The sequence below is a fragment of the Stylophora pistillata genome, chromosome 7 (genome assembly GCF_964205215.1).
Source record: "Stylophora pistillata chromosome 7, jaStyPist1.2, whole genome shotgun sequence".
NCBI classification, from domain to species: domain Eukaryota; kingdom Metazoa; phylum Cnidaria; class Anthozoa; order Scleractinia; family Pocilloporidae; genus Stylophora; species Stylophora pistillata.
This window is the reverse complement of record NC_142525.1, coordinates 33,280,885-33,301,187: the sequence shown is the minus strand read 5'-3', so window position 1 is coordinate 33,301,187 and position 20,303 is coordinate 33,280,885. Positions and strand designations below refer to the sequence as shown.

The window sequence follows — 20,303 nt, the reverse complement described above, 5'->3', positions numbered from 1 at the left end:
CTTGTTTCTTAGTAGCGACACAACGGTCATAATTATGAAAGAAATTACAAACTGGCAGATTGCTCTGGTGACAATGGTTAAGTGTGAACGAAAACAACGAGACGAGTAGGTGATAACAACAGCAAATCTATAGATCCTAGGAAGTTCATTGACCAACACAATAGACAAAAATAGATAAATTCATAATTTTCTCCATCGGCGTCATGTGTCTTGAAAATTTTTTCTTTTTTCGGCGTTTCCTTCAGAAATATTAAGTACGCGTCTTGTGATTACGATTCTGAATGTTATGTCGTTAGCCATTACTGTCACTTGGCCATCAACACGCTTCAACGACGTGTTAATTTTAATTCACAGACCACTTGTCAAGGATCATGAGTAACGAGTGATGATTTCTTAGTCCATGGTTTTTGAGCATTTTAAGCAAATTTTACACTCTCGCAATTTCCTTTGTACTTAAAATAACAAATTTTGGCTTCTTTTTCTTTAATTTGTTGTTTTCAACTTGGCAGCAACCTTGTAGTCACCCGCCAACTCGTCCTGCATCTATATGCTCTCACGCCCCTTGGCAAAATGCGTTTCCTTTTTTATCCACTCGTTTCCAATTTTCCTACTTAAACACAAGAAATTCCACGAAAAATAGCATTAATTAAAATGCAAATTATTTGTTAAAGTTTCATATCTTTTGACAGGAAGCGTAATTTATGTTATGAAAGGACTTAAAATGATCCAAACTAAGGTTGGAATGTTAACAGTTCGGCGGCAATTTGACTGAGCCTCTTATTGATTAACCTCAATCATCTGCTGGCTTTTTCCAAAATTGGAAAAACAACGGCGTCCAATTCCAATAAAACTTCAAGATCATTCGACTTAACGCACAGACACTCTCCTATCAGTATACATCCTTCAACGACTAAGTGTTTTTGGTAAGCGCTTCAATATAATCCGTTACCAAGGTGCTGTCATTTGCGCTGAAGAACCTTACTAATTTTCATTACAGATTAGTCCAGCCCTATATGAAAAAAATCAAGTACTCAAGAAGCTTGAGGAAGAGCAATGTTTGAATATCGTTTTGAGGAACTCAAACTTATAATATGGTAAGCTATTTTACGTCAATTTAAACACAAAAACGGTGCATGTTGAAAGAGTGGCTGAAGATTTCGACTTGGGAGTTCGGGGCGAATTTTTGACGAATTAATTTCGCCTCCAGCCCAAAGGAGGCTTTGAATAAAATCTTTGGTCTAGTTATAATTGTAAACGTTAAACAAAGCTATTTTGAAATGATAGACATGTAATTTTCTTGCGCCGCACAGATCGATCCTTCGGCGAGTTGAATCAAATTCATTGTAAATAATGTGTAAACTCCCATTTCCCCAACTCGAATTCGCGGTTTTTTATTTTTATGTCGCGCTGTTCAGATGATCTTATCATCAAATGTGGAGATACTGATACAAAAATGTCTCTTTCGTCAAATTTCAATTCCAAAGAGTTGGACTTCGTAATAATTTGCCCACCGCTCTGCGATGCAAATGTGTCTATCTATACTATGAGATGCTCTTGTGAAATAAAATTTGCCCAAAGAATTCGTGAATAGGATACAATTATATCAATTCAGGAACAACAAATGTTGTGGTTTGGTGATAAAAAAACACCAGTTTTTTTTTAAGTACAGGTGTCACTGAATTTACACATAAGAACACTAGAAAATCATTCTTTTTTCCCGAATTATGCATTAGTTTTTCTTTAGCGCCGGACTTTTATTATTCAGACAAAAATCAAACCTTTGAATGTGACCACTATAAACCTACAGGTAGAATAAATCACATTCTGACATCCCACGATTCCTTTCCATTGTAGCTCCAAGCGTTGAAGACGAGCTACGAGAATGTTGCATAAATAATTCATCCGACACTTCTACCTTAAACATCCAGCGAGCGAACTGACAACTGATACTGACAAGGCGCGTAACCTGCTCTGGGTATGCTAAATTGTTTACTTTCAAGCGGTCTATTAAATGACTCATTTTCTACGTGAAATTCCATCAAATTATAAGCTCCTGGCTGTCACGCCGCTTTGGTGCAGGGTGCACCTTCAAAAGGCAAATAACAGCGTTCAAGATGTGCTCTGTACACGAATCGTTACGAACCGTTATCTACGACGACCGTGTAGTGATAAACGTGAGCGGCATGATATTTGAAACGCGTCAGACGACGTTATCACGTTTTCCAGACACGCTCCTGGGCAACGAAGAGAAGCGAAGCAAGTTCTACGTGCCGGAATTTAAAGAGTACTTCTTCAACCGCAATCGATCGGCCTTTGAGGCTATCCTTTATTATTACCAATCCAGTGGTCGACTCAGGCGGCCGGCTGAAGTCCCGATGTGTATTTTCCAGCAAGAAATTGAATTTTTCGAACTGGGAAACGAAGTTTTGAGTGACATTCGACTAAAGGAAGGGTATCTAAGCATAAAGGAAAACCCACGAGAACTTCCTGAAAATAAACTTCAGCGCAAAATCTGGAAACTCTTTGACCAGCCCGACACGTCAATTGCGGCATCGTGTTTAGCCGTATTTTCTGTCAGCGTTATCATCGTGGCAATCGCAGTCTCTATCGCAGAAACTGTTCCCTCGATAAGAGAAAAGAAAGCCGACTTCGCTAATTTTGCAGACACCACAAAGGAGCCTACATGGAGCGAAGACACCTGGTTTCTTCTAGAATTAGCTTTCAACACTTGGTTTACAATCGAATATTTAGTTCGGCTGTTCACTTCCCCGAACAAGTGTACTTTTTTTACGTCGATTTTGAACATTATCGATGTGGTAGCTATCGCACCGTTCTACGTCTCGCTTCTCCTCACCAAGTCCGAATCAAGCTCAGTGGCAGCGCTACGAATATTACGGATCGTTCGTGTTTTTAGAATCTTCAAGCTCTCTCGTTACTCTAGGAGCCTTCAGATAATTGGGTATTGCGTGATCGAGAGCTTCAGAGAGTTAGGGCTTTTAATTCTGTGTCTATTTTTTAGCGTAATTGTTACAGCTAGCCTTTTGTATTATATCGAAGTGGGAAGTGACGAAACGGATTTCCATAGTGTACCTGCAACGTTTTGGTTCTCAATACAGACGATTACAACCATAGGTTATGGGGACATGGTCCCTCACAGCCCTTTGGCAAAACTAATGTCGGCCGCTTGTGCAATATTTGGCGCGGTAACTCTCGCTCTTCCTGTTTTAACCTTTGTATCGAATTTCAATACTCTTTATTACAAGAACATGCTGGAAAAGGACGAGGTTTGTGAAAATCACGGGACATCTGAGGCCGCAAGTGAATTCGATTCACTTTTGAACTCCAGTGAAGATATCCCTCAAAGACATAATTACTACAGATAGTAGTAATGGAATTAACGCCGTCAAAATAAGGGGGACTTTCAGGAAATAATGCATTGAATTTATTAAAAGAAATTTACGATAAAAAAAGTACTTTAATGTCGTTGAGGAGTAATGCATAAATTATAACGTTTAAACTTATCTTTGCCATCAGTGATCGATCGCGGAGTTGAACGGTGGCGATTTTTTTTTGTTCGTCTTTTGTTTCCAATTGTAAAACCGTCCATCAGGCTTACACTAAAAACTACAAAAGGATTTGAAATTGATGTTCCGTTCGCGACCGCCCAGGGAATTCCACTCTTGTGGTTTCATTACTTTGGAAATACGTACATTAATGGCGAGTCTACAGTATGCAAAACAATGTCTTGTTATGGCAAAGCCCAGTGGGCTATCAACCAGAACCCGATAGAGAACAAATTAATTTTGGTTACTGGTTAAAGAATCTGTCCATCGAGATTAAGGCAGGATTTTTTTGTTTGTTTGTTTGGTTTTTTTTAACCCAATCTTTAATTTAAAGAGTCGTGCAAATTTATTTTCTTTGGGTACGTTTGAAATGGCAAATGACGAATAAACGTATTGGGGATTAATTATACCACTAGTTGCCAAGGGGTGAATTTTTAACTGAACATAGTAGTGTTCGAGGAGTCAAAAACTAATAGAAATTCTGGTCAAGGCGAAAAAATAAATTACTTTCGTCCAAATCAATTAGTTAAATAGAGAAGCACGGTCTTCGTATGTTCCAAACTTTTTTTTTTTCGAATAAATTTCAAAATCAAAACTATTAATAATTTCTCATGTATAAATAATGCTTTCTGGGAACAATTATAATGCCCTCGTCGTAAGAAGAGAGAATTAATTTTTTTTTTTCTCCGTGAACAAAATAAATTCACTTATTTGATTCTGCGAAATCGCCCGTGGGCGTGGATTACTCTTCTAGAACTTGTTATGACTTTTTGTACTGAGTACCTTCTGAATATTTACAAACACTTAAAATAATCCCACAGAAATACGTTGGTTATTTCATAAGAAAGTCCGAATGAAATCCTCTGGTATAATTCTGAAATCTCTTGTAGTCTTCTTTCATTTCCTATCAAAAAAAACAAAACAAAATTGTGTTACATTTATGATGGATTTTTATTTTTCTTTAGATTTAATAAATCTTTCAATGTAAACAATGTGTAAGTTTAATCTGATTCAAGAATTGTTAGTAAATATAAAGAGGGCTTTCTTTTGGGGTTTCCTGACGCGAAATTTCAGCTTTACCTCACAGATTTAGAGAAAACTATGACCACAATCTTCAATCTAAACAACTTCTAGCTTTTTTGGCTCTATAAACGGGTTCTACAAGCTTGAAGCGTATCACAAACGGAATTTCGATAACTTTTTGCCGCATCAAATGTTTTTACAGCTGGTTGAAACTTTTTAAAATGACTTTAGTCTTTAAACTGAGTTTGAGAATGATAATCTGCAATCGAAGCGGCCAGAGTTCTTCTAAACGTTATCAAAGATATCGGCAGAGGTTTCTTTTGAGACAAAGCATGGCATTGTTTATGTCTAGTAACAGGTAGAAATTATTGTACATGTCTTAGGGCGGCAAGCCACGATGTGAAGTCGCCTCTGTGTGGTTGTGTTGGAATTCTTCGTTCAGTACTTGCTTGAAGCACATTTTAAACCGATAACAGAAAAGCCAATTTGCTAAATTACAGATTCGACGACAAGGATCTTGCTGTTATTGGCGACCAAATATTTTGCACTAAAAAACGTTAAGCGTAGGTACGGAATGCGTGGCTCAAAATTGAAAACATATATTGACATTTTCGTCTTTTTCACCGCGTCTATAATCGTTTCCTATTAAGAAATGTTATAAACACAGCTTTTCCCGAAAGAAAGCGAGGTATTGAACAAATTCCAGTAGCTTTCGAGTATATGGGCATTGTGGAGAAGGCGTAAAGATTATCATGGGCGCCATAACTACCGAAGAAGCTGACGAACAACTCTTTTCACAGCATAATTGAAAACGCGGTTCAAAGCGTATTAACAGGTCCATCACCAGGCAGATTTCACAACCAGATGTCTCTTCAGTTACCTCAAACAAAAATTCTCAAAATTGGAAATTGTCTGATAAAAAATAGTCGAGAAAGAATCTAAAACGATTAATAAAAATGGTACTTAAAAGAATGTAGTGTAATTTGGTCTAGAATCACACGCCTGATTTTAATATCGTACGAGCGTGTCGCGAATTTGGTCTAGAATCACACGCCTGATTTTAATATCGTACGAGCGTGTCGCGCAAGTCACATGTATGAATTCAAAGTGTTCTGTGCGAGCCAATCAGACTGAAAGGACACGAATGATTTCAAAAAGGAAGTAAAAAAAAACACACTTTTTCTGGTTTTCTCGTCATTAGATTTCACATACAAAGTGACAATTTGGATCTGTCTTTCTGGGAATAATTACAAGTATTTTTCTAGTTCTTATACGCGTCTTAAAACGCAACACAGGAAAAGAAATGATGACTAATAATAATAATAAAAAAAAAACAATTGTTTGCTAGTATTATTTGTCAATCGATTTATCTATCATTAATGATGAATACTTTATGTCAAGTATGCGTGTAATATTGAATGACAGAAAATTTCAAAGCCAGATTTATCCGTTTGATTCGAGAACAAAGTGCAAAAAATTAATCCAACCTTTGTATTTCGAGAAATACTTTACTAAAGCAACAAAATTTTGCGAATTTAGATTTTTGCGGATTTCATGCTTCGTTGCCGAACCGCAGAATTATGCCATGCAAAATAAACACCCTCGGGAAGGCCGCCAAATTTCGAATCAAGTTTCAATTCGTACTCGGACCTACTCAGAATATTTATCGATGAATCAACTATCATGTATCTTTTCTCTATATCCGTCGACATGTTATAAAATTTGAGAATATCACCTTTCTTATCCCTGTTAAGGTTCTGTAGCTTTAATAGCAAATCCTAAATTGAAATTAGTTTTCAGCAGAAATTTTCTTCACCTCAAACCGAAAAAAATCGTTGCTGTAAGACACAAAAAAAATCGACAATGCGCCAAAACAAAACTGCCGCAAAATGTTCACGTCACACGGTACTTAATACTTACTTGAAACAAATTTTCTACTTTAAGTTTTGCGTCGTTTTCAGCATCTAAATTTCTTTCCAACTGATTAATCCTGGAAAAAAAGTGCAGCATAGGATTAGAATCCGCATACCGCAGTCTGTGGGCTCAGAGCGTGCATCATACGTCGTTAGCTTTTCACAAACTGAATCAAAGAAAGCCTATTTCAGGTTGCCCGCCAATGGAGACCGGCGAAAAAGCAGGGTGGCGAAAAATGTGGGGGCGTCGGAAGGACAACCGACAAGTGATGTTCGTTCCCAATATCGCTCGTCTACCTTGATACCCAATCAATATATCCCATCTCTCGCCCTCTTTCCCTTCCCCCAATCCCCTCACAAACAAACACACGGCTCATTGTTCGCTGGCCTTGTTCTAGTTCCACTATCTATATGCAAACGCTACTCCGCATCCCCCCCTCCCTGCCCCCATCAAGAACAAAAAAGAGGAGAAGAGACAGTGATCTTTTTCCATCTCATCAAAAACCGTGGAAAGCAGGGCTCGACACTAATGGTAGCCAACTAAGCCACAGAATAATAGAAATTCAGTTTTGGCTGGTGGTTTTCGATTTCCACAAGCCAGTTTGGCCAATAAACAAACTGAAATTGTTGTAACATCTAAGTTCTCACTAGCCACTTGGCCAGTAAGTTGAAAAGTTAGTGTCGCGCCCTGGGAAAGTATAAAGCGTCGTTTCACCTTGTCAAGTCAGAGTAGTACTTATAAGGAAGTCTCGCCCTATTTTGTTGCGTTCCGCTTACAGTTGGGCCGGGATTTTTCCTTGTGATGAAAAAAGGCGAGTTTTTACCAAACCAACCCTTCAACCTTAATTTATAACATCCATACGTTATCCAGCAAACAGGTAATGATAATTAATGAGGAGGCAAACAGGAAACGAGAAGTTATTATCTTGATCTAACACCAAATTCTCGTACCTAATTTACAAGAAAATATGTAGCAGCTAGAATGGAGAATTAACAATCAGATCTTGGGAGTTAAAAAGTTTAACAGGGGTTCTACAGTACAGTACAGTACAGTCACATTTTTCTTTAATCAAACTGATGGGACGTTCAGAGACTCATCGAGAATTTCCAAATCAAATAGTATTGTTTTTACTCTCAAAAAAGAAACAACAACTTTGAGTTTAAATTTACAAGACATGTTTCGACATTCTCATGTCATCTTCAGTTGCAAATGAGCATTTAACTGTTGTACATTTCAATTTAAATTAAGGTACCTTACAAACTACGTGTCAGGGCTTACGTTACATTTGAATGTTAAAAACGCGAAAGATGTAAATAGCGCGCGCTTGACTAGATCAAAAAATATATAGATAAATAAAAAAAAATAAATGTAATAATAATAAAAATAAATTAAAAGACCAAGGAACAACATAATTAAAAGGAAAGAGACAATTCTAGATGTTTCAATTGCTGATTAAGGATAGGTTTTTCCCACTTAATATGCAATGCCTCTTTGATCTTAATTTGGTATTTTGAAGCAGCAGAATCTAAGATCGTGAAACATTCAGTATCACGATCTTAGATTCTGCTGCTTCAAAATACCAAATTAAGATCAAAGAGGCATTGCATATTAAGTGGGAAAAACCTATCCTTAATCAGCAATTGAAACATCTAGAATTGTCTCTTTCCTTTTAATTATGTTGTTCATTGATCTTTTAATTTATTTTTATCATTATTACATTTATTTTTTTTTATTTATCTATCTATTTTTTGATCTAGTCAAGTGCGCGCTATTTACATCTTTCGCGTTTTTAACATTCAAATGTAAGGTAAGCCCTGACACGTAGTTTGTAACGTACCTTAATTTAAATTCAAATGTACAACAGTTAAATGCTCATTTGCAACTGAAGATGACATGAGAATGTCGAAACATGTCTTGTAAATTTAAACTCAAAGTTGTTGTTTCTTTTTTGAGAGTTATTGTAACTCTGCTGTCTTTACGTCCTATTGTTTTTACCTTTGATTTAGTTCATTCACTTTGTTCTGGTGGACCCGAGCTACTCTTGACGCTTCTGCTGCAGCTTTTCTTTCACATTCTAGTGCTGTTTCTTCGACTGATTCTTGTCGACGTCGCTCGGCATTTTTCTACAGGAAATCAAAGTCAAACAATTCATACATGCTATCCTCTAGTCACTGAACAGATGCTATAAAGAGAAACTTTAGGTAAAGACTTAAAATTACCCTAGCAACTGCAAGTGCTTCACCAACAGCCAATTCTCTTTGAAGAGCAGCTTCACTTCTGAGCTTTCTTGTGAGCGTCTTGGTGAGATTTTTCAGAGCCTCTTGGTTCTTTTTCTCAGCTTCTTCTGCTGCTTTTTGCAAAGCATCCCTCTTTTCTCCTTGAAATCTTTCCAACGCTGAGCGAGCCCGCTTTTTTTCTGCCACTTCACATCGGTACTTAATTTCTGCCATTTGTTCCTCAGCTTGCTATAAAAAAAAAAAAATTAGTTTACCCTATCACTAGCAAGAGCAACCAAAAGTAGTTTCTCCTCCCAACACCACTACAATATGTGAAGAGAAAGGTGAATAGAAGATTAAAAATCATAAATCAGGGGATTTGGTTTGATTTAACAATAAATTCTCAAACTACAATTGTAAGAATTGTATGGCAGACGGTAACTCAATGATAATGGTGTTAAGCCCCGTCTACACGAGCAATTTTTATGTGGCAACAATATTTGTTGTTAATTTGCGTCAGTAATAATTTTGCACAGGAAAGGAAAAAAGCAAGATGGTGAAAGTCAGAAGACGTGCCATATAAAAATTACTCGTGTAGACGGGGCTTAATGATGATCTGTAGATTTTGAAATACCGGTAGATGCACTCATCACTCAGTGGTTGCAGAATGACACCAAGTAACATTTGACACTTTTAGCACATTTGATGACATTTCTGACAATAAGGTTGGGAACCTTAAAAGGTGCTGAATTTCTACTCTAAACTTTTTAACAAGGTTCTGAAGCACACTTCCTGTTTGACCCCTTCTCATGTGAAGGTAGATGAATAGTAGCCTCTATTTGGCGCAAAATTATGCATGGATATTTGTGAGCTGATATTATCTGTTTGGAGAAGCAAACTGTGTTCCGAGAGTGAAGCTAGAGGGAAACTGTGAGCTTTGAGAAACAGATAATGTCCAAGGACAAAATATATAAACATTTTTTGTGCTAAATAGAGGCTATTGTGTTTATTATCCTTCAAATATTTTGCAACTGCATGAAATAAATTGTATGAACAATTTAGTGTTAGTTGTATAAGACTTATTTTATTTTGAGTGTTCTCTAGCACAACTTTATGAACAAACAAAATTTCCCTTCTCCTGTAACAATCACAAATGCTCTGGAATCTTGAATTAAATGTTAAACAAAGACTTATCATAATGGACAAAAGGTTTGAAACAAGGGAATATCACATGGGTGATATCCTTGGATATCCCCCTGTTTTAGCTGGGGAATATTCTGTCATGTGATGCATTTAAACCAATCATGCATGAGCAAAAATATTTGATAGATACGTAAGTCTTATTTTATACTATATTACAACTATTGTTTATGCATCTTTTTACTTTATACACGACCCCACAAGCTGCACAGCTTCAATACGTATCGTGTCTAAATAAAGGTTTTATTTACTTACTTACTATAAATTATGAAAACTAAAAAAAAGAAGATATCAATTCGCGCAAAAGTATTTGTTTAATTAGCTCGTAACATGTTTATGCTAATTTAGTGTTACACCTTGCCACAAACTTTATTTTTTTATTTCTCCTTGACAATGGCGTCATGATGACACCGAAACGTCGGTTTTTATCGTTGGTTTTTGCTAGTCTTTGGATATCTGGATATGCTGTAGTTTTAATGTCCTCCACTAATAACAGTCCCCCTTCTGCCTCCCCTCCCCTACACTGTTTTTTTTTTTTTCCAGAGATAAGCCAGTGAGAGACTCATATGTGACAATGGTACTCACCAATCTAGCTTCCTCCAGTGCTTGTTCTCTCTCTTCCTCCATCTGTTCTCTCTGCTCTTGGAGAGCTTTTTTCAATTCTGCATTTGCTTTTGCTTCAGTTGCAGCAACCTATTGTTCATCCAGAAACAATTAAATTTGTTGATCAAAACAAAAACTAATAAATAGATTTAAATGGTAATAGTAAGGTAAGAAAAAAGGTAAACAAAGACATAAACTCCAAAACCTTTGATTAGCTATTCTGAATCTGTCAAGTATAAATGTTGAAAAAATCCTGTAAATTTATCACGAGGAAGGCTGAATAGCCAAAACCTCGTTAAACAAGTTTTAACAGTCAAGACACCTTTGCTAATTGCATTTGGGAAAGCTTCACTGTATATTCCTTAACCCTTCCTTACTCCCAGAAGTGATTAACATGCATCGTCTTCTCCCTGTATTATCAATACATCAAGATCTTTATGTTCTAGCTCTATGGACTATCTTGTGCAACCTGGGTCAAAGACAAAGACCTACGGGGACAGAGCTTTTTCTGTGTGCACACCTAAGTTGTGGAACAGTATTCCTTTTTCAATTCGTAAATCTAGTTCCGTAACTATTTTTAAAAAGAACGTTCAAGACTTTTCTCTTTTCAAAACTTGTAACTAGTAATTCTCTTCTGTTTTATTGAATTTTATTTATGAGCATTAGGTTATTTTATAGTATTGTAAAGTGTCACGAGAAGCTTTTGATGTGCACACTATATAAATATTATTATTATTATCATTATCATTATTATTATTATTAGTATTATTACATTATTCAGCAAACAGGTAATGAGAACACTTAAACTTGGCAGGTTGAAGTTGTTATCTTGATTCAACACCAAATTCTTATCACTAATTTACAAGGAAATGTCTAGCAGCCAGACAGGAGAATTACAAATCAGATCTTGGGAGTTACAGGATTAAAACTAATGAGTTGTTTTAACTTCAGAAGAAAAGCATGTCACTCATTGCAAGGGGGCTTTAATTTTTAAGTTTCAACAGAAACAGAATCAGGGAAAGGGAAAAGGACCTAAATTTTTCTACAAAACCCACTCTGTGCTGTGGGCCATGTTTAACATCAACTTACAGCTTCTTGAACAGCTTTTTCTTTATCTTCTCTCGTGACTTGCTGTATTTCATCTAAAAGTTCTGTTCCAATGCCTACCAACAATAAAATACAGGGTCATTTCATTAATAATAAACAAATCACCTGAAGCAGAAGAAAATGAAGGATGATTCAGTATTTAATTTTGCATCTAGCTCCTGCTGGCTTTCCCCTCATATGAAGCCTTTCAACAATTTTTTAACTTCTTTCTCCATGTTGCTGTGCGTGCTAGCTTTGTAGTGACAAGTCCTAAGTTGATAATACATGTTTTGCCTTGAGGCTCCTGCTTTTCGCTAATCAAAAGTAAATAGATATTTTGTCTCTATTAGCTGTGTTCATTGGAACTTGGAACTTGGAACTTATACTCCCGAATTGCTGGGCTAACGCTGGGCTGACGCTGAACTGGACGCAATAGAGAGATTACGAAGCTGAGATTTTGAGCGTTTGCCGTACGCCAAAGCTGCCATCCTACCATTTAGCATTCGTTATAGTGACAACTAATTACTCGCTCAGAAAGGTCAGCTTTAGAATCTCTCTACGGAAGACAATTCACATTATCAACTCTGCTGATAGAATCAAATAATTTTTTAATACCCTTTACTGACGCAGCACCAAAGTTTCTCTCAGAAACTTACCCACACTACTAAAAAGAGAGTATCTCGAACGTAGCTGTTTACCTTTACTTGCATTTTAAATTAAAATTAAGCTTGTGCTTAAAAATTCGAACAATAATGTTGTTACGCTACTCAATTTCGTTGCAATCTTGAGTAATTATAGATCAAACAATCTAGAAAAAAATTTTTGTGTTGGTTGGAGATTTAATTTTTAATCCTTGTGCTCGATTTTGAAAACAGCTGAGCTGAGTCGGTCATCGTTCGATTAAGTTAACAAAATTGACGTGTTTCTTACATAAACATAATGTCAAAAAAGAAAACATCTGTACTTACACACTATATTTGTGTGTGTCATCTTCTGTGTTTTTAACGTTGTCCTCCCATTTAGCATTCGTTCTAGTGTCATCAAGGGATTTCCAGACGCCATCTTTGTTTCAAGTTCGAAAACGTAACTATGCGACCGCGACTTGTTTTTTTTACCCCAGTCTTACTCTCATTTTTCCCTACTCTCCAGGCGCGCCGCGCAACCGACTAGCGCTTTGAAAGTCGCATTTTTTGCGACTTTCAATGCGACAGTGTTCCTTTTTTATTTATTCTTCTTTATATATTCTTAAAATCTCGTTTGCACGAATGTGGACTGGCTATTTAGGTACAGAGAGAAATCAGTGAACAGTCTACTATTACGCTCCAGCATACAAGCGCTGTGGATTGGCAAAGCTCAAAGAATGTTGATCCAATTTTTTAATAAATCATCATCTCATAGTATGGCAGAAAGTAAGGAGAATTGCTAATAAGATTTTGGGAGCTAAAGGGATAGTGAAGTGCAAGTGTAAAACAAAGGTTTGCAATAAGCAAAGACGTAAGGGTGAGAGAAAATTTTAACCGCTCCTCGCTCATTCTAGTACCCATAGACTTGCCAAGCAAGGTCTTCGCATGGGAGAAGAAAACGGAACAATATCAAAACAAAAAACACCTAATCTATTGATGCTGGAGCAACACTTTTGACACTTTCATTTATAGCTAGATGATCAACAACTCTGAAGTCTCTGTTGGGTGATATTTGTTCTTATTTCTCTCGTACAGATCGGTAAGTGCTTTTAGGTACTGCACGTGAAGTTCGTCTATCTCTTCCTGTGTTGGGTTGGCAACCTTGGACACAGAAACAGCTGATCCCACTGAGGAACAGGAAAATAAAACTGGCACTTAATTGGTAATCTTGATAATCTCTTTAGAACAAATAATTACTGAAACTATAAACGCTCATTGTATCAATAATGGTGATGGCAGAAATGACCTGCTTAGAATATTGTTTCTAACCATTTTTCACTGCATTACCGCAGTAGGGTAGGACTAGTACGGAACATATGCGAACCATGCGAGTAGTCCACCCAATAAATCCCACCCATCCCACCCCAGGGGGGGACATCCATCACACAATAGTCTCGTGCGTGGGAAATAAACGTCTCCTACCCCTAACCCTGTAGGAGAGGGGACTTCCATTTATTCGTCCCTATCCGAGAAGACTAGAATATCTAACCATTTCTTTGATGTTATAGAAAGGTAGTAGTTTTTAAATTTGTTTATTGCCAAGTGAAGGTGATCCAGTTATCATGGGTCCGTCGAGAAAAAAAAGATGAAGAAGTCAAATTTTTTTAGCTGTGAGGTAAAACAAAACACCAGCGCCCAGAGAAACAGCGAGTTTTGTTTCTCTTCGGTGTCACTGACGGTTTAAGCCCAGTCATTAAGTGCTTATTTTAAAATTTCATACCAACAACGTTGATTGGAGATCGTCTCGGAAGAAAACAAGTTCCCATGCAAGAAGTAAAAGATCTGAGCCAACGCTGAAGTCGTGAGAATTGAGAGGATCTACTGCCGCCAATGACATGATAAATATTATTTTGTCCGAACCCAAAGACAGGGACGAGATCGGACCTGAAAATGATAAACATTTCTCTTTGACTACAATTCATCTCAAAACTCTGAGTAATGGAGAACTGAACAGTTACAATCAAGAATATCAGATCCAGAGTGCGCCTCTCAAGAATTGATAAATTAGTGAACAAGTAGTATGACGGATTAAACATCAATGAATAAATATGTAAATAAATTAAAAGCTGAAAAAAAAACAAACAAAATAATAGATATCAAGTTCAGAAACGGTTCGGAAACGGTTCGCGTCTTCGCGAATTCCCAATATGAAAGAAACTCCCTTTTGCCCTACAAATTTGAACTGAGTACGAATTTGGTGTTTCGCGTCAGGCCTTCATTTTCTATCATTATTGTCGTCAGACTTACCTATTGGTGAAATCGGACAAGAAGTCAAAAGACGAATAAAACAAACGGTAAAAATTAAATCCCAATAAGTTATAAGCTAATAAATGATGCCTTGGAAATCTCAGTGATAGAAAATCGACGAAACCTTGGGTAATAAACGACTTTCTAACTGATAAGCAAGTCTAAGTCTTATACAAACCCAGTGTGCAAAGCCAGTTTGATGAATCCTTTCCTTCGTTTCATTATCAGCACGTAGCTGTCAAAGCCCATTTCATGAATCTCCGCTGCTCCTCCCACAACGATTACAACCGAGTGTCCCTTTCCCTTTTGTGTCAGATTGTATTCCAAGCTGTGACGTGATACATCAATTACGCCCAGGGCCATCAGAATGTCACGGTATAACAAGGCTTTGAGAATACCTGAATTGAAAATTTCCAGAAAGTCAAAAAATTAGAAACGTATAATATTGCTTTTCTTTTAACAATGCATCTCTCATATAAGGGTCAAACAAGGGTGTGGTTTGGCCATTCAGTATCTGTCAAGCTGGGTTCCACTTTAGACCACTCTAGGCACCAGTCCAAAGTGGGAGATGACAAAGGAAGGACTGGGAACTTGAGTCAATACTTAACGTGCTCACTAGAAAGCTGGTGGAATATTCATCTGAAGAAATGTAGTTATATTCGAGCGAAAGGAATACAGAGAAATCGAGGTACGATCTGTAATCCAGTAGTCCACAAGTCCAGGATTATAGATTTTACCACGACATGTGTTGTTACAAATGACCAAGAATTGAATGGCTGCACTTTTTGTCAACCTATCGGTTGTGCTTATATTTTCGAATATAGAATGGAAGAGGAATGAGTCCGGACAAATCACAGACTGTGAAAGCTTGATAAACTTTCGGCTGTTTATTTTGAAATTTCCAATCGTAAAAAATAATCAACCAAACCCGATCGATAATATGGCGATTCGAGTTCATTTAGCGTACCTGAGGTCACGGAAAGATGCGGAATGATTCCAGGAAATATTTCACTAAATCCACATGCTTCTGTATTCAATCCTATCGATGCTCCTTCGGAAAAAGCTCCATGGGGATGATATCCGAAAATATAATTCTTCTGCGGATCGAGGTCGCTAGTTTTGACGAGGGTAATAGGATAGTAATCCCTCATGTACTGGAAAACAGAGAGCCTTCTTGCAAAGTTTATCAGGAGGTCTCTTCCGCCACGTTCAGGGGTTTTCCACTCAACAAGATACGTCCATGATAAATAGAGAAGTACAAACGGCCATAAGGGTGTATAAAAGAATAGTTGGTACAGTGTAAAGATGCCCAGCACGTGTGTGCCTCCAGAGAATCCTATGAAGTATAGCAGTGCTATACTCAAATATTGCAAAACGTAGTCGATAGTTGGAGACATGTTTCGGGTTTTGGATCAAAACGAACAGTTGTAGCTGTCATAGCGTGATGTTTACAATCTGATGAGCAGAACATGGAGCTAACTTTTACGTCACAGCTTGCGTTGATTTGTCCGTCGATTGTAAATAAGGTAAAATTTAGGAACAGTGGAATTGTAACTTTGCAGTTATTATGGATCGACGGAATGTCTGGGTTATATCCTCGCTATCTTGCTCCCCATGGAATTTTGAAAAAAAAAAAAAAGCCATGAAAAATTGTGTGTGCTGCTTTGACGGCATACAACATTAATTTTGTCTCATCTCAATGGATTGTTTGTGAAAGAGGAAGCGCCTGCAAAACGGTGTAATTTTGCTTTTCTTAGTATCCTCTGTTCATGGGTTCCATTTGAGGTACAATCGAAAGTAAGATATCAAACGGGAAGGACAGGAACTTGAGTCACTACTTTCTTGTGGTCGCTGAGAGGCCAATTTATTAACCAATTTGAGGAAATACTTTTATATCTGAGTTCACATGGATACCGATTTTACCTTGAACCTTTTTTGTTACAAATGACCAAGGATAAAATGGTTAAACATTTTGGTCAACAGAACGGTTGTAAAGATATTTCTGATTATAAATTAAAAAATGGAAGAGGAATGAATTCCCAAACGGGTTAAACGCACAACGGGACCGACTATTCCCTAGCTAAAACTGATTGATATCCGAGATTATCACCCACGTGATATTCCCCAATTTTCCGAAATCTTACGTCCATTACGATAAGTCGCGGCGTTTAAAACTTAATTCAGAAGAAGGAAATACCTTAATTTTTGTTAGTTAAGTGGTACCAGAGAACACTAAAAGAAAACATCCATCGTAAAGATGCCCAGCATGTGAGTGCCTCCTAAGAATCCGACGAAATACAAAAGAGTGATCCCATAAAAGCAACCGTCTTTTTATAAATTTTATTGAGGGTATACGTAGAAGAAGTGACTTGGAATAACATTTGACGATAAAAACTTGCGAAAAAACGTTGCTTGATAACATTGTAAAATTTAAAAACGATAAATAGCTATAGAAAGCTAAAATCGACGACGTTTCGACGTTAACATAACGTCATTATCAAGTCAAGAATGTATAAAAATAAGTTCTTTTAATACTAAAAACGAACAATAAGAGAAAATAATTTGCGGGTTAAACAAAAAGTTTAGCACGCATGGAGTCCGTTTGCACGTTCAGATTAGGTTTTAATTTCTTAATATAAAGCATTTCAAACACTAAACAATCAAATTTGCATTGACACTTTCTCAGAATCTTAAAATGACTATCATTCAAACGATCCCTCCTACCATGCGCTTCATGAAAATGCTTGCCAATTGCCGAATTTTTGTGTTCAGCGACTCGTTGAAACGTTGAGGGTGAAAACAAAAAACTTCGTTTAGAGTAAATTAGATGATTAACAACTCAGATCTCTCTGATGGGTGATACTTGTACTTATATTTCTCGTACAATTCTCTCAGTTCGTCTATGTACCGTGCGTGAAGTTTGTCTATCTCTTCCTGCGTTGGATTCTCAACCTTGGAAACAAAAATAGGCGGTCCCACTGTGGAAAGGAAAAGTAAAACCACCAAAATAACCATCATACAATCGGTGTGGTCGGACATCATTCAAAAATCAAAGGTCTGCTAGTTGCTTCTAATGTAATTCATACAAGAGATGTTCAAAAAAAGTTTTAAGAAAAGCTTTGAATAAAAAGGAGAACATTCATAAATGAAAAGCACGCTCACCTACAACGTTGATTGGAGATCGTCTCGGAAGAAAACAAGTTCTGAGGCAAGAAGTGAAATTTCTGAACCACAGCTGAAGTCGTGAATATTGGAAGCAACTACTGTCGCCAATAAAATTATGATAAAGATTATTCTGTCCAAAGCCAAACACTGGAACGAGATCGCACCTGAAAATGATAAATGTATCCGCTTGCTCACAGTTCATGCCAAAACTCCGTGTAATGAAGGATACAGAACAGTCAAACCAAAGGAAAACAAGTCAGCTTATGCCTCCCTGATGCCTCACAATGATCCTCCAGCCGAGGCTTGGGGAGGGGGGGATTGGGTTTGAGCGAAGCTAGGTTTGAATGCTTGACGATTGAAGGCAAGATAATTCTTCTCACATTTTTTTTTTTTTGGGGGGGGGGGAGTTACCAGCCTTCTTCGCGACCTTACTTTCAGCAGGAGCCCATTAATTAGCTCCTTCTTCGCGACCTTACTTTCAGCAAGAGCCCATTACTTAGCTCCTTCCTTTAGCTAAACTTACAAGAGATAAGATGACAAAAAGGTGAGATGACTACAACGCGAAATAAACCGATCTTAGCTAATCTTTTAGCTAAGCAGAAATTCGGAGACTCATACGAACCCAATTTGCAATGCGAGTTTAATGAATCCTTTCCGCCATTTCATTATCAGCACGTAGCTGTCAAAGCCCATTTCTCGTATCTCTGCTTGTCCCCCAACAATGATGACAACCGAGTGTCCTGCCCCCTTCTGTGTCAGATTGTATTCCAAGCTGTGACGTGATACATCAATCACGCCAAGGGCCATCACGATATCATGGTATAACCAGGCTTTGAGGATACCTGAACGAAAAAGAATTTCCGAAAAAAGTAACTTAGAGACCATCCAAATGCACCCCATAGTCGTTTGTCTCTCTTCTTACGTATACACTGCATCTTGTACTGGGATTGTCCTAAAGTAAGGGTGTAAAGTTTCTATTCGGTTTCTATTCCTGCCATGGGTTCCATTCTAGATACATTCAAAAGTGGCATATACGAAGGAAAGGGCTGGGAACTTGACTCAACACTTGGTTTTGCTCACTGAAAATGAAGAAATACTTTGATATTTGAGTAAAGGAAGACAGTTCCGTCGAGGTGCGATCCGTAGTCCACTTACTCCTTAGTCCAAGGATACCTTATCTTACAGCGACATGTTTTGTTACACATAACTAAGAGTGAAATGCCTGAACATTTTGTCAAAAGATCGATTATGCACATGCTTCTGATTAAAGAATAGATGAGGGATGAATACCCGGACGAATCAAAAACTGTAATAGTTGTAGAATAGGCAAAAACTTTGGGCTGTTTATCAAAAAATTTCAATCGTAAGAAAGCATAACCAATATGGCGATTACAGTTTATTTAGCTTTAGTTAACCTGAATGCACGGAGAGATGCGGAATGATTCCAGGGAATTTTTCACTAAATCCACATGCTTCTGTATTCAATCCTATTGATGCTCCTTCGGTAAGAGCCCCATGGGGATGATATCCAAAAATGTAGTTCTTCTGTGAATCGAGGTCGCTAGTTTTGACGAGGGTAATAGGATAGTAATCCCTCACATACCGGAAAACAGAGAGCCTTCTTGCAAAGTTTATCAGTAGGTCTCTTCCACCACGTTCAGGAGTTTTCCACTCAACAAGATACGTCCACGATAAATAGAGAAGTACAAACGGCCATAAGGGTGTATAAAAGAACAGTTGATACAGCATAAAGATACCCAGAATGTGTGTACTTGCTAAGAATCCTACGTAGTACAGCAGAACGATGCTTAAAGTTTGCAGAATGTAGTCGAAATTGGAAGACATTTTTCGTGTATCACACAAAAAAGAGCAGTTTAAGTTTGTGTAGAGTGATGTTTACCCAATCGATCGAGTGAGAAACATGAAGTAAATGTCGATATTGTCGATAATCAAAAATTCTGGAACACTGGAACTTAGCTGTTGAGGGAATAAGGATTGGCGGAGTGTCTGAATTCTTGTTACTTCTCTCTGGTTGCCGGGGAATCTTAGAACAAGCCATAAATAGCGACGTGTGCTGCTTCGACAGCATACAATAATAATCCTTCCTCGTATAGCTGGATTATCTGTGAAGGATGTCTTGTCGATCAGCAAAACCTCTCAGCGAGCGATGAAGCCGTCAATTTAAGCGAGTAACGCAAGACAAGGGTTCGATGCTGCAATGTCACAATGTCGGCGGATCCCTTTCCCGTTCATTTTGCGGTTGGCTCCGCATTGTGTTCAGGGAACGAAAACTAAGACCAGGGGAATAACCCACCATCTACTTAAGCTACAAAATTTGTTTTGATGAATTTTTTGCTAATTTTGCGGTAGGAAACTTATCATGTTTCTAGCAATAGATTGACAGAAGTGGTTTTTAATCAATACTCTACAATTTCTCTGGCTTCGGCCAGCCATTCAAACGGTATTCATTTTCATTTTTCGGCGACGCGACAGAAAGAAAGAAACGATTGAATTATCGCGGATCCCCAAGTCCTATGCATCCCTGAACTCATGATAGATCTCATCGTTAACCGAAAGGATCTCAGCATGAGAAATCTAGTGGG

At 37.6% G+C, this 20,303-nt stretch overlaps 4 protein-coding genes across 5 annotated transcripts; 1 reads left to right on the top strand and 3 right to left on the bottom strand.

Moving 5' to 3' along the window:
- The first annotated feature begins 957 nt into the window (after positions 1-957).
- On the top strand, positions 958-3,473 carry LOC111339387 (potassium voltage-gated channel subfamily A member 2-like). Its single transcript, XM_022946043.2, has 2 exons — positions 958-1,094; positions 1,855-3,473. Exon 2 carries the CDS (start codon positions 2,115-2,117, stop codon positions 3,381-3,383), a length of 1,269 nt encoding a protein of 422 aa, XP_022801778.2. The 5' UTR covers positions 958-1,094; positions 1,855-2,114; the 3' UTR covers positions 3,384-3,473.
- Positions 3,456-12,705, bottom strand: LOC111339389 (uncharacterized). Its single transcript, XM_022946046.2, has 7 exons — positions 12,574-12,705; positions 11,609-11,682; positions 10,502-10,609; positions 8,720-8,965; positions 8,496-8,623; positions 6,507-6,576; positions 3,456-4,467 (listed from the first exon to the last, which is right to left on the bottom strand). Exons 1-7 carry the CDS (start codon positions 12,665-12,667, stop codon positions 4,396-4,398), a joined length of 792 nt encoding a protein of 263 aa, XP_022801781.2. The 5' UTR covers positions 12,668-12,705; the 3' UTR covers positions 3,456-4,395.
- Positions 11,609-16,232, bottom strand: LOC111339388 (diacylglycerol O-acyltransferase 2). 2 transcript variants are annotated; one of them, XM_088726754.1, is made up of 5 exons: positions 15,503-16,232; positions 14,714-14,933; positions 14,009-14,172; positions 13,214-13,415; positions 11,609-11,682 (listed from the first exon to the last, which is right to left on the bottom strand). In XM_088726754.1, exons 1-4 carry the CDS (start codon positions 15,930-15,932, stop codon positions 13,261-13,263), a joined length of 969 nt encoding a protein of 322 aa, XP_088582880.1. In that variant the 5' UTR covers positions 15,933-16,232; the 3' UTR covers positions 11,609-11,682; positions 13,214-13,260. The 2 variants fall into 2 exon arrangements, with proteins under 2 accessions (XP_088582880.1, XP_022801780.2); XM_022946045.2 differs by lacking the exon at positions 11,609-11,682 and having other exon boundaries at positions 13,198-13,415.
- Positions 16,233-16,856: 624 nt separating this feature from the next.
- On the bottom strand, positions 16,857-20,205 carry LOC111319697 (acyl-CoA wax alcohol acyltransferase 1-like). The gene is made up of 4 exons (XM_088726753.1): positions 19,116-20,205; positions 18,323-18,542; positions 17,698-17,864; positions 16,857-17,513 (listed from the first exon to the last, which is right to left on the bottom strand). Exons 1-4 carry the CDS (start codon positions 19,543-19,545, stop codon positions 17,359-17,361), a joined length of 972 nt encoding a protein of 323 aa, XP_088582879.1. The 5' UTR covers positions 19,546-20,205; the 3' UTR covers positions 16,857-17,358.
- Positions 20,206-20,303: the final 98 nt, after the last annotated feature.

What these genes read in the sequence shown, in the direction of transcription:
- LOC111339387 (XM_022946043.2), top strand. Translation starts at nt 2,115, where the DNA reads ATGTGCTCTGTACACGAATCGTTACGAACCGTTATCTACGACGACCGT.
- LOC111339389 (XM_022946046.2), bottom strand. Translation starts at nt 12,667, where the DNA reads ATGGCGTCTGGAAATCCCTTGATGACACTAGAACGAATGCTAAATGGG. An exon ending in AAAAAGCTGTTCAAGAAGCT is followed by an intron (nt 10,610 to 11,608) that starts GTAAGTTGATGT and finishes GATGAACAATAG; the next exon opens with GTTGCTGCAACTGAAGCAAA. An exon ending in AAGTAGAAAATTTGTTTCAA is followed by an intron (nt 4,468 to 6,506) that starts GTAAGTATTAAG and finishes TTTTTTTGATAG; the next exon opens with GAAATGAAAGAAGACTACAA.
- LOC111319697 (XM_088726753.1), bottom strand. Translation starts at nt 19,545, where the DNA reads ATGTCTTCCAATTTCGACTACATTCTGCAAACTTTAAGCATCGTTCTG. An exon ending in AAACTCGCATTGCAAATTGG is followed by an intron (nt 17,865 to 18,322) that starts GTTCGTATGAGT and finishes TATCATTTTCAG; the next exon opens with GTGCGATCTCGTTCCAGTGT. An exon ending in ATCTCCAATCAACGTTGTAG is followed by an intron (nt 17,514 to 17,697) that starts GTGAGCGTGCTT and finishes TCCTTTCCACAG; the next exon opens with TGGGACCGCCTATTTTTGTT.
- LOC111339388 (XM_088726754.1), bottom strand. Translation starts at nt 15,932, where the DNA reads ATGTCTCCAACTATCGACTACGTTTTGCAATATTTGAGTATAGCACTG. An exon ending in GCATCTTTCCGTGACCTCAG is followed by an intron (nt 14,934 to 15,502) that starts GTACGCTAAATG and finishes TTTTCAATTCAG; the next exon opens with GTATTCTCAAAGCCTTGTTA. An exon ending in AAACTGGCTTTGCACACTGG is followed by an intron (nt 14,173 to 14,713) that starts GTTTGTATAAGA and finishes TATCATTTTCAG; the next exon opens with GTCCGATCTCGTCCCTGTCT.